This window comes from Dunckerocampus dactyliophorus, chromosome 21 (genome assembly GCF_027744805.1).
Source record: "Dunckerocampus dactyliophorus isolate RoL2022-P2 chromosome 21, RoL_Ddac_1.1, whole genome shotgun sequence".
Classification (NCBI taxonomy): domain Eukaryota; kingdom Metazoa; phylum Chordata; class Actinopteri; order Syngnathiformes; family Syngnathidae; genus Dunckerocampus; species Dunckerocampus dactyliophorus.
In genome coordinates this window covers 16,892,628-16,906,116 of record NC_072839.1, presented here as the reverse complement: position 1 = coordinate 16,906,116, position 13,489 = coordinate 16,892,628, and the positions used below count along the sequence as shown (strand labels likewise).

At 44.5% G+C, this 13,489-nt stretch overlaps 1 protein-coding gene across 1 annotated transcript in view; it reads left to right on the top strand.

Annotated features, from left to right (window-relative positions):
- Positions 1-7,985, top strand: part of dipk2ab (divergent protein kinase domain 2Ab) — a 35,511-nt gene extending 27,526 nt beyond the window's left edge. The window contains exon 4 of the mRNA XM_054765597.1: positions 4,293-7,985. Coding sequence (XP_054621572.1) covers positions 4,293-4,633 — 341 coding nt within the window. The 3' untranslated portion in view covers positions 4,634-7,985. The remainder of the gene's footprint in view (positions 1-4,292) is intronic.
- Positions 7,986-13,489: the final 5,504 nt, after the last annotated feature.

Below are 13,489 nucleotides of genomic sequence, written 5' to 3'. Positions count from 1 at the left end.
ATGGAATGGGAGGAGAGCTTTTTTTTTTATTGTATGATGCTGACTTCATGACTTCATGCGCGATTGGAGAAGCACTGGCATGGGATCCTGCATGGGCGTGTCCATGAAAGCCTGCTCTTTAGTGAAGGTTTGGAGGGTCCGCAACCTCCTCTCTTTTAAGAACATTCTCATCCTGCGGCAGTCGAACACGCTCTTCCCCATCAAAGTGGAGATGGTCCCGATAACGAGCCATCTCCCTCGCACTGCCCCCCCATCCATTCTTGAAATAAACCTCATAACAAGGACGGAGCGATACATCACACACGCTGCGTGACAGCTCCCTACCCCTCAGTCCTCCTTCCTGGGGCTGCTTCACAGAGAGGGAGGACCACCCAGTCACTTTTTTTGATTTGTGCCTTTCTACAGAAATCCTATTAAAGTGATGGACTGTTGTGTCGCTGATGCTGAGGCTCCACCCGCGTTCCTCGTTCCAGATATGAAGTGTTGTCTGGCTTTTGTGTGTGTGTGAGAGATTGTGTTATTCTTTTACAGATAAAAGGGATGCAGTTATCCTGACGACGTCATGCATGTGAAAGCAGCTTTCCCCCCACGCCGCTTGACAACTCCCGCTGCTTACCCGGGCCACCGCGTCGACGGTGCTTATGGGTCTCACGCTCGTTTGCGTGTACGCAGAGTGTGCAGAAAGAGCGAGTGAGCGACAACAGCGGTAATGAGCATTACAAGATCACGGGCGCATGTCAAGCGGCCGTAGGAAATAGGCGCTAACCTCCCTGAGCTGAAAATCCAATCCTGACAATTAGAGCTCCAGACCCAAAGTGACTTAAGTTGTGATGAATGATCAGTTTAAAGTCAGCCTGATTGATTTGTAAATCAAACGTGCGCCACTCGTGCCTGTCCTTTGTTGGCTCCACAATCACCGTGTTGAGTTGGGGGTGCAACCATATAGAAAAGCCACAGTTGGGTTGATGCTTTCGCGTCAAAATATGATGAAAATAAAGTCATAATATTACAAGAAAAAATGTAGAAGAAAGTTGAAATATTAGTAAAAAAAAAAAAAAAGTTACTACTAGGAATACACTTGAGTGATAACCCCAAGCTGAGATGCAGGCTGTTCTTTCTTCAAATGCAAAAAGCCAGCATGCATATCTACATGGGTGGATTTAAAAATGTAAAAGTGGCCCCCGCATCCTTTGATTTTTTTCAGTATGTGGCCCTTGGTGGAAAAAGTTAGAGTAAAAGTCCAGTATTATTGAAGTATGTCATTGCTGGGTTTGTGCTAATCACGCTGATACTACGTAAATATTCATTTAGCACCCAAACGAGACACTGATATCCATGTCGTTTTTCGGTCTGGTTACTAGCGTTTATGTCTGCACCGGTGCCATTATGCTGCCGAGTTTGGGTACTCATCCCTAGATAGGAGTCCATTTCCATCCCTCAAGGTACAATCTGCACTCAGTTACGGCACAGGGACTCGGAGGCAGCGTTTATTTTACCATTCAAGGACCAAAAGGGTGCAGTTTCATCCTCGGCTGTGAAAACGAAGCGGCGACGGGACTATCGTACCCCGAAAGCTGCAATGATGGGACAAGGTGACCTGTCTTGCACATACCATGTTCTCCAATCCATCTCCACTGAAAATGGTTTCCACTCTTCCTAAAAGTACGTTTGATGTTTGATCACACTCGGTGATCACAGATGGTGAGTCAGCAGCACTTAGGGTGCCTTGTTTGGACACATGATTTCACATAACCATACAGTCCAGGACAGATGGACGAGTTGATCACGTGCGATACTGTAGAAAAATAGACAGCCTGGGGCCATTTGCATCACTGATGCACACATTCTTCAACTTCTTCTAAAACGATATCAACAGAAAAAGGTTGTAATCTAACAGAATTTTGCTGAAATCATAACTGTTTTACTGTCATATTATGAGGAAAAATAACAATTTTAGCGGTCCGGCTGCTCCAAAATTGCATCACAGCCAAACATCAAATAAATTCTGTACAGTATAACGGGAAGAGTATCTTACACTTTTCCCTGGCAGATCATCCAGATCAATAATACTATGTGCTCTAATGGCTGGACAGGACAAAAACAATAATCATAATAATATAGAAGTAGAACATTTCCAAAGATGATTTAAAAACAAAGTTGAAACTTTGGGGGGAAAAAACAAAAAGAAACAGCAGCAAAAATGGTAAGAAAACGAGTTGAAATGAATCAAATGTTTTTTCTGACAAAGCTGAGATGTTCTTTCTAGAAATGTAAAGATTCAAGACTTTTTATTGTCATATGCACAGTAAAACACGTAACTTCTTAGCATCCTTTACAAACTATCAGAGTGGCAAAGTTACGTCCTTTCATCTTTGACTTTGTGGCCCTCGCTGCACACCCCTGGTGTATGAAAATGGAGGCAAAAATATTCAGTGAAAACCAAATGATATGAAAAGTGTTGTGCGTGTGTGTGAGGTTGGAGTGCATATCTGCCATCTTGAAGTGTTTGCACGGACGCTGTGGCGCGTGTCAATCAAACCGGGTGCAGAAACGTGAATGACTGCGGCCTCACCTTTGCTGCACGTGTGCTCATCTTTATTGCGGCATGTGAGAGGACGCTGGCGGCACGCATGCGCCAGCAGATCTATCTTCATCAAGCTGGCTGATTGATGCTGATGCGCCCCTCCCTCCTCCACGACCGCTCTTTGCTCGCAGGGCAGCGCTTGATGCTTGATTGAGTTGCTGGGATGAGGAGGAGGAGGTGCATTCACATTGAAGCCCTGAGTGTGTCTTTGCATCATGTGGGTACCCCCAGCCCGCCCCCACTCCTCATCACTCCTGCTCATTTTCTTGGCTCCCCCTCAGCGCAATCCCCGTCAGGGAAAAACAGCAGGAAATAAGATGGAGAAAGAATTTTATTTGCTTGATAAATCTTGAGAGTGGCTCATTTCTGCCAAATGAAAGCTGAGATGGCTTGTTTGGCCGCTGGGGATGAAATATTGTTTGTTCCTTTTGGACTCTTAAAAGCTCGCACCCGGTCCACCCCGTCATTCTTTCTTTTTTCCTCTTCTTACCCCAAAGTGGATCTCAAGTTGAGCACTCGATCGTGTCCAAAAGCTTTTCATCCTGAGCCAAAATGTGTGAGGCCGATGCCAAAACTCACTCAGACAACCAATATAGTCGTTGATTACATTTGTGCATTTTTTGCTGTAGTTCCAAACACCTGTTCCAAATGTTACACAACATTATTTTTTTATTTGCTCTTCTCTTCTTTTAACCTTCAGAATTAGGATGCGTTGTCCCGTTTGCACTGAGGTGGTGATGGTTTACAAATATGTGGTACGGGATGATTCGCAAACGCCAACCTCACTCACGGTGCAACACAAAAAGTGCACACAATGGCAGACTGTGCAGCTGTGAAAATAAATGCCAACACAGGAAGCCCACGCACACAACTGGAAGTTACCCAGCATGCCTTGTGGGTTATCTTTCAGCATGTCTAATATGTATATTAGCCTTTTTCCACCGAGCCGCATACTTTTATATATATATTATATATATAAGTATGCAGAATATATATATAAGTGTATATATATATATATATATATACACAAGTATATATATATATATATACACAAGTATATATATATATATATACACAAGTATATATATATATATATATATATATATATACACAAGTATATATATATATATATACACAAGTATATATATATATATATAAGTATAAATATATATATAAGTATGCGGCTCGGTGGAAAAAGGCTAATATACATATTAGACATGTGGAAAGATAACCCACAAAGCATGTATATATACTGTACATATATATGATGTTTATATGTGTGTGTGTATATATATATATGTATATATTAATGGGAAATAGTTGTAAACGATTAGTCGGTTGTTGTAACAGTTTTGTACATTTTTTGTAAATATTTTGGCAAAATGCTCCATTTTGCATTTTTGCTCGATTTTTCTATTTTTCCAATTTTTTTTTTTTTAAAGTGACTTTTCTGTCTAGATTTTGCTGTTGGCTGATAAAAAAAACAAGCTGTAAAGCCACAGTGGGATAAGTTGGACACAAACACTGAAGTGAGAATGCTTCAGTTTCCAAACGCTCAGCATTTCAGCACCAAAAGCTAACCTACATGTGGACGAGAGGCCAGCACACATAGACAAGATGTCTTCTTAGAACGTGGTATTGGTGTGGGCGTGGTTGTTGAGTCGTTGTCATAGCAATGTGTAACATGCTGCCACGTGTCCCCCTGCAGACAAGCCGGAGAGCTACGACGTGTGGTACGAGAGCCGCTTCGAGGAGTGCGACAGGGAGGCCTGCCTGTCCTTCTCCAAGGACTCGCTGTGCTCCCGGGTGACCGTGGACCACAACTACTACGCCGTGTGCCAGAACCTGCTGTCTCGCTACGCCACGTGGCGGGGCACCACGGGGGGCCTCCTCCACGACCCCCCCGCCCACATTGCCAAAGACGGACAGCTGGAGGCCCTTCTGGACGAGTGCACCAAACCCAAGAAGCGCTACGGCCGCTTCCAGGCCGCCAAGGAGCTGCGCGAGTACCTCACGCGGCTGTCGGCCGACTCCTCCCCCGCCAGGTAATGGACGGCGTCGGCGTTGGCCCGACGCACTCCTCCAGACCGGATCCTGGAGCGGGAAGAAAGTCCTAGTGCACGATGTCATTAGCGCTCCTTTGCACAGGAGCAGGAGGAACCTTCTAAGACCTTGCTGCTGCCCCACCAGTCAGCCGCTAAGATTCTGTCAGGAAACAGGATAGACGGTGGCCATCTTTAAAGGAAGGGGGCGGGCTCTGAGCGGCGCTGACCCTCACACACACATCACCGTGGTTTCATGACAGCTTTGAGTTGAACTCTTCTTTTTTTATGTTTTTCTTCTTCAGTTCAGGGCTACATTTGCGTGGATGATTTTTGACGCACCGTGGATTTAAAAAATGTTATTTCCCATGTAGCACAGCTGCAGGGAATGCAGAGGTAGCACGAGTGCACCTGACGAGGCAGCTTGGATGAATCGTAACTAGGGTGCACGATATCAGGGAATTATGACGATGAATCCTATAACATTAAAAATCACTCTGATAAACGACCATTAAAAAAAAACGCGCCAGTGAGGCAAGATTACCCGTACTGTGTGGGTGATCAAATGAAGCACTCCTATTTTGGCCTGCCTGTGACGTTAACAGCATGTCATGAGGGGGGGAAAAACCCTATCAGCCTCCTGAAACGCCAGCGCCGCAGCGTTTGAAAAGTGCCATAGGTTTGCCAGAGACCTCTGTGGAGTCACGCCGGCCGCTCGGAGCGTGTGCCCGAATACAGTGCACCTTGCTGCCACAGCAGGTGGCTCCTCCCCCTCTATACTCTGGTTCTCCTGGTAGTGATGTGCTAGTAGTGATGTCATCGTATTTCATTAGGACTAATCAACCAAATCCTAATTAGTTCCAGTCCTCCTTACCTCCAGCTGTGCACAAAGTAGACTTTGGGTGTCCTATCGGTCTTGAGAAGCATAAAGTTGTTGGTATGTGTTTGAAAAGAACGATATCGTGCATCTCTAGTGTAAACGGTGTGCTGCTCCAGTCAATCAGTGTTGTTGTGGCAATCATCTTCTTTCTCCTCCAGGAGCGAAGAAGGGCAGACGTAGGAAACGGGCTAAAGGGAACATTAAGAAGCCCGAAAGCTTCTTCTTCTGCTACGTGATGTCATCACATGATCGTCTGTGGGAGAAGTGTCCTCTGATGATGAGAGGAAGTGAAAGAGCTTTTTTTTTTTTTTTTTTTTAACCTGACCAGTCCAGTGTAGCACGCTCAGCGCCTCCCGTGAGAGCCGATGACGACGCTTTGGAAGCAATAGTTTAAAAAGAAAAGAATGAGTTTGGCTCCTGGCTTGTTGGAACATGGCGCCCCGTTTGTTGTGTCATCTGTTCCTCTTGGACCCCCAGAGGCGTTTGTACGTGTGTGACTAACTGTCCACTTTTGTACTGTCCCTTTCCTTTGGAGTATTTGATCAGCATTGTCTGATTCTTCCTGTGCCTTTCATTCAAAAGTTGGATTTGCAACTTTTTAGTGGGTTTAATGATTCCAATAAAAGAAGATCTATATATATATATATATATATATATATATATATAGAAATGTACACTGGCATGTGTCATGACTCTTCTTGTCGTGCGCTCACCTTTCTAGAAGACGCACGCTGCACCGTCTCACCATGGAATGACGAGTGTTTCTCACTGGACTGCAATCTATGTGTGGCAGGCGTGAATGTGCATAATTAACCATGACACATTTGCAGAAAGTGAGTTAACAAACCAAGGAAAGCAGAAGAACCATGTTTAGAACTGAGGATGTCCACATCTGACCTTCATCATCGGGATCGGCTGCTCAGCCGCTGTACTTTGAAGATCGGGTCAGATTGGTGTCTGCCGCGAGATGGGGCTGATCCGGTTGCCGTATGACACTTGGAACTCCAACACGGTAGGTGCGGTGGCCACTCGACTCCCGCCACCCGCCAGAAGAAGAAAAGGCAACACGGCCGAGTACCGTGGTGAAGTTAGTTTCACGTTGGACGTTGGGTATTCGGCTCTGTAGTCCTTTAGCACACCTATTTAATCCAATGTGATCTCTTCATGGATTAGAGAGCTGACTCACAGGTTTGTTCCAAAAGCCAAACAATATTGTTGGTGCTGCTGTGTAACAAACGTACATTCATCATTATTTGTCATAATGAGCAAGAAGAGCAACAGTGTTTTTACAACTACAGTATATTCAATTCCACTAATTCAAGTTTGGAACAAAAGCTTATTAAAAAAAATAAATCTGATGGGAATCTAAAAAGTGTGGATCTGGACATCCCTATTTAGAAGCACAAATCAACTTTCTTCTCTCACTTCCTTTTGTATGTTCTTTAAATAGGACTCCATTTTCCTCCTTCCTGCGCCTCCTGTTGTTTTCTTTGCCATCCTTGTGGCCTTTTGTTGTGTGCACAGAAGGAGGAGGCAGACTGTGCCTTTAAGACCGACTGTGTTTATTTTTCAGCAGAGGCCCAAATGATACGTGATCGGTTGCTGCGTGTGGTCTTTGCTTCTTCTTGCTTTGCTTCTCCCAGCATAAAAGTCATCCAGCAGGAAAATTAGAAGCTTTACAAGTGACACTTTCCTTCCTCCCTTCCTGTAATTGCCGCTGTTGGACACGCCCTCCGGTTTGTGGGGAGAGGATGACGTCACGCCGTGCGGTGAGCGCCATATAACACCCACCCCCCCTTCCTTGGGTCGTGAGGAATGTTTCCAGGCTTGGAGGAAAAGGCCACGGACGCAAACCCCTCCAGCTTTAAATAAACATGAGGCCATTTCTAGACGCGCCCACGGGAGATTTCAAACAGGAAGACCCGGGAGACCAGAATGCTCGGAAAAACCACCAAAAAAAACATGAGACCAAACGTTTGCTGAATGTGTGGAAAGCAAATAGTTGCTGAAACGACCTCATTGAATCTCTTTTAGCTGCACGTTTGCTCTCTGCTCTTTACTTTAGCACTTTAGCACTTTGGCTGCAAAGATAGAATATCCGTGCTGTCCTACGGCATCCTTATCTGTCACCGTCACTTCTCCAGACGTCACACTGAGCGTTCCTACTTCTCCATGCCAATGTTACCGAAACACCACCTCGTACCACACCTACTTTATTTTGACACAATCACAACCTGAAACATCCTCACGTACGAACTCTGGGAGATCAATGACGTACGTATCTTTCCATCTGCTACTGCAGCCGTTACTAATTACATTTACTCATTACTAATAAAGTATCTATCTACAAGTACAGCCGTTACTAATTACATTTACTCATTACTAATAAAGTATCTATTTACAAGTACAGCCATTACTAATAAAGTAGTCATTACAAATAAAGTATCAATCTATCTACAAGTACGGCCATTACTAATTACATTTACTCATTAGTAATATAGTATCTTATCTATCAACAAGTACGGCCATTACTAATTACATTTACTCATTACTAATAAAGTATCTATCTACAAGTACAGCCATTACTAATTACATTTACTCATTACTAATAAAGTATCTATCTACAAGTACAGCCGTTACTAATTACATTTACTCATTACTAATAAAGTATCTATTTACAAGTACAGCCGTTACTGTCCAAAATAGCGTTTTAATGCCGGTAACTAATTTATTTCATTAATTACTAATAATTGAAACATTTTAAGCAAATTAATCACTTTTCAAATGAACATTAACCACTGTTTGCCACTATATGTGAAATATGCCCATTTTTACTGTATTTTATGAAGAGAAAGGTTCATATAGATATACATTTATACAGTATATATATTTATATATATTTATATTTGTATATATACAGTATATAGGTTACATTAGTGAGTGATAAAAATATCCACTTCTGTTTATTTAGACCACACATGCACGCATAATTAACACCATCTTGTGATGTTCGGAGTTTCCCTGAATGCACCTCAATTATCAAGAACTCCGATAAGAAGGACAAGTTTATTCCTAATTGACACGTGGCTCCGTCATCCTTTCACAGACAAACATGACCTCAAATGACTGAATTATCAAAATTATCGATATTTGGATGGGAGGATTGATTTCAGAGCAAGAAGCGCTGGTATCGCTGGTCTCACCTGTCGTGTTGCGACGCCTGCAAAGCGCTGATGTCATATTCAGGTCGTCGCAGGTTGACGGGGGGAGGGGGGTTGGGGTTTCAGACGCCATATGTTGGCTTAGAGCAACGCAGCGGGATGAAAAATGAGCAACAACAAAAAGCAAAGTTTCTTGGTGAGCGTGCTGTAAAGTCTATTTCATGCTCTAGCAAGCCTCGGGCCCACTGAGCCATTTTTAGTCCTGCAATGACCTACATTTGTTTTTTTTTAACACTCCAGGGGACGTTACATTTGGACACTGTCACTGTGTATGTGTGTGTGTGTGTGTGTGTATGTGTGTGCGCGTGTGCACCCTAGGCTGTTGTTTTTGGGTGCTTTTCCGGGCTTGGCCGAGGCTCAGGAGAAGTGATCCAGGGACAGAGCAGCCTTGCCGCTAAATCATGACTAATGCAAGACAGCAGCCGCTGGTAACGATGTTCCTGGCAGGACGCTCGCTCGCATTCAACGTGATTATGTCACGCGTCTACTATGCCTCCTTTAGATAAGCTGTCGCATGCGCTACGCTACACGTCCAAACTTTGGAAGCTGCACCGGGCCTGACAAGCGATGGCGAGTCAAGTCAGGTTTTACCTTTCAGCACAAGAGATTGAATCAGTACGCCATCACGTGCGTGCAGTGGAACCTCGCCTGGCGTCTTTTTGCTTTAGGTTCCAAACGTGAATGTTAGCACGTTAGCAGCCTGATAGCATAAAAGTCTCCCATCTATGAGATCACCAGCGCTTGACTGTGTCGTTCCTTGCTAGCTAACACACGAGTTACGCGAACACAAGTCTCTGCTTTTCTTGTTGGTCACGGCTGCAAAATGCACCAAAGAAAGTTTCACGTGAAGAAGGTGGACTGAAGAAATAAGTCATGGCAAAACAGGAAGGTGGTGTCCGTGTTGATCTCGCTGCCTCATGGTGTCTTTGGCAACAATCAGTGAAGGTGAACATCAGCTTGGATGTTCATGTATTCATCATTTCGATGACTTCCACACTGTTTTCTTCATGTAAAACTAATTCTTCTGGATAAAATGGATTTATTGTTCATATTTTGGGTGTTGGATTTCCTGATTTCCTGTGGGAACACTGAATAAAAACACTTTGGTGTGTAGTCAATGGAATTTGATATAAACATTGTAAAATTAGGATTCAGTGTTTGCTAGCTTTTTGCTACGTTCTCCCTGCTGTTCCTGTTATTTTCCTCCCCAGAACACCCACCCTGGCAGGAGGCGGTGCCACGGGGCACACCTGTAGTCGACTGCTGCTGTGACCATCTTGACCAACGACCTTCGCCTTTAACAGAAAAAAAGACGAGAAAATTCCAATCTTCTGTCGTTGGCGCCCGACACGTCACGATTCCCCAGCGCCCGGCGGACCTTGGCCTCCCCCTGCTGAGGTTTGGGAGTTCCTTTATGCTGGACTATTCCATGGAGTGCCTTTCTTTTTAACCTTTGGACTGAATTGAAAGCTTGTTACAACGCTCAGCTCTTGTCTCTGCGTCGGATGCCACCTGTGAGGCTGTGCAAGTGTACGTGAGTAAAACCTCACTCCCTCTGCCTTGAGAGCTGCGCTGAACACGCGGCCGACAGTCCAGGCTTTTGGCCGAGTGGTCAGCCCTCTCGTGTTCCTGTCTTCGAGTCCCGGAGCAGGCAGTGCGAAGCAGGCCGGTTACATACATGTTTTTGTCGGACATTTTGCAACAAATTACCAGTGAAAACCGAGATACCACTGGGTTATATCTTATTTTGTAAATATCTTATTTAAAATCATGTAGTATTTATGAATTGTATTTGTTGGGGCATTTTTTGTATGTTTTAATTTGAAAAAGCATTAAAGCTGCATGCGTACAAATGCATTTCGTTTTTTACTGTACCCAAAATGAAGCCTGACCGATGACGTCGTACCTGTCACGCTCCGCAGGACAGGAAAGGTGACTTCCTGTCTTGCGCTCTTATTTTGCGTGGTGTACTTCCTGCCGATCTGTGCGCGGCTGATTCCAATTGCAATTAGCTGGCTTCGTAAGAACGAGCCGGTGTGTTTTCTTCTGTGGTTTTTCTTGTTCATTCTGCGCACAGCTGCGTGTACACGCACTCGCTCGCGCTGTTAAAAGACTTTAATGTGCACACTTCCTGGTGTCTGCATGCCGGGGGTCAAGCATTGGACATCTCCACCTCAGAAAGTCACAGTACTTTTCTGGAAGCTAACGTCTTTCTTGTAGGAGTTTGAAGACGTGTACGAACATATTCCATGAAAGCTGGCCAGGGACAAACAGCACGTGTGCCATAGTTTTCACGTCCCAGTGTTGCATTGCATCGGTGCCCTCCTGCCTGCTGGTCTTGTCATGACTACGTGATCACATGATCATCTGGAAGGACCGATGGCGGGAAGCTCATCGTCGTCATCATCATCATCATCATCACGGGCGTACCGTGCAGCCAGCAGCGGTGAACTCCCGCGCTGTCGTTACGAACCTCATTTATTCCCACGACTCCATCAACCAAGCCCGCTCCACCAGCCTGGACGGCCATCAGCACGAGAAAACGTTCAGTCCCTCCAGAGCACTTCTCACCATGTAAGTTACGTTAAGATAAGATAAGATAAGATAAGATAAGATGGGATTTTATCGGCTGTGCCTGTCCTCATTTTCAGTCCAGACCTTTGTAAGTAGTAAAAGTAAACGTAGTAAAAGTAAACTTCTGATATCAGCATTACTTAAATACTGTACTGTACATACACACATACTGTATCTACTAGAGATGCACAATATCAAACTGATACCATCGCTTTGTGCTTGTCAAGACCAATATGATACCAAAAAACAAGAACTTTTAAAAAAAATATCTACTTAAAAAAAAGAGATTGAAGTGCACACGTGGAGGTAAGAAGGATGGAACAAGTTAGGAAGTGTTGATTCGTCCTAATGAGATATGATGACATCACTCCGACCAGGAGACCAGAGTCTAGAGGGGGAGGAGCCACCTGCTGTGGCCCGGCAAGGTGCACTGTATTCGGGCACATGCTCCGAGCGGCCGGTGTGACGCCACGGAGGTCTCTGGCAAACCTTTTGCACTTTTCAAACGCGCTTCAGGTGGCTGATCAGGTTTTTTGTGCTCTCGATGTTTTTTGTTTTGTTTTCTTTCCTCGTGGCGGAGCATTCGTACAACTAGCACCCAAAATGTCTTCCTTTTTAAAGTGAGTGTTTGTTGACAGCAGGCTGTTAACGTCACAGACAAGAGGAAGAAAAGGAGCGCTTGATTTGTTGAAGCGCACAGTACGGGTAATCTCACCTAACCGGATGTCCCAGTTCCCTCATATGAGCCTGATGTTTATGGTGCCCCCAAACAGCACGTGTGCACATGCTAACATGTCATACGTGTTTCATCTCAGCTTTGGCATCTTTTTAATATCAACTTCTCTTTTTTTTTTCCCCCCATTTTTGCTTTTTTTTTTTTACCACCCAAATATTTCCCCTTCCTTCTTTAATAATTTGGTAATTTATCTTTGAATATTATGACTCGTGACTTTTTCCTGGTAATATAACTTTTTCCCCTCATTTTCCCTAAAAATGACCACTTTGTTTTAGTTTCCTCATATTACGCCTTAAAGTCTTTTCTTTGATATTCCAGCGTTATGCCCTAAAATGACGTATTCTTCCTCATATTACCTCATTCTCGTCAATGTTTGGCTTTCTTTTTGTTAGATGACATATTTGTTCTTTTAATATTTTGAGATAATTCTTGTAAAATGACTCCTGCGGCCCCCAGGCTGCACTTTGGACACCCCTGGTTTAACTCCGCTTGAGAAGCGGTGGTGTACGATGTGGGAAGATGGCGGATGGACGTGTACAACACGTGACACCATGAGGCAGCCACAGGGTGAGTGTGAGGAGATGTTCTCATCATCATCATCATCATCATCATGTCTGTAAAAACACCAGTCAGCGTGCTGGCAGATGACCTTTGCAGTCATTACAGAAATGTTTCTTTTGTTAACCTTTGACGACAATGACTGACTAATCACATGACTCCACTCGGCTTTGATGGAAAACGATGCCGCCCAGCTCATGCTCTTTCTTGATAAGACGACGGAACTGTCCTGTCCAAACGGCAACAATCTTTCTGGAAGCACCAGTGAAACAAGCGTGTTTGATGGGGGGGGGGGGTCAAGGCTAAACTGAGCGTTGGTCGTCTGCAGCCGCTCGTCAGGGAAGCTGACTTTCTAAGGTGCTTTCTTCCTGCGCTTCATCAAGTCAGTGCACGTTCATGTGTACTTCCTGTCTTGTCCCCTGCCGCCCGCCCGTCAATCATGAGCCCCTCCCCCTGAACCGCCGCCATCTTGGTTAGGACACGTTCACGTACGTCCGTCCTTCATGTGGTCTCGGACAAAATGGTTTTTATGAGCGTAAATGAATCCCGTCCCGGCGTTGCAGAAGAGTCGTGCACGTCGTTGATGGCTCGTTGGCGGCTGCGGGTGCAGGTGGGCAACGTTTAATTAGAACAAAGTCACTGGGCTGACTTCAATCAGACTGACAGCGGACTTTTCATGTTGGTGCCAACAGCTTGCTCGGAATTTTGGAAGAAACGTTCATTCATTACATTATTATTATTATTATTATTATTATTATTATTATTGTTTATTATTTTCAGATTTTTAACACCCAATCCTGCGTGTGCCCCTCCCCTTGCCTGAAGACAGCTGGGATAGGCTCCAGCATAAAGTACTCACAACCACATGGATGGATAATATTTGTAATGCAGTTG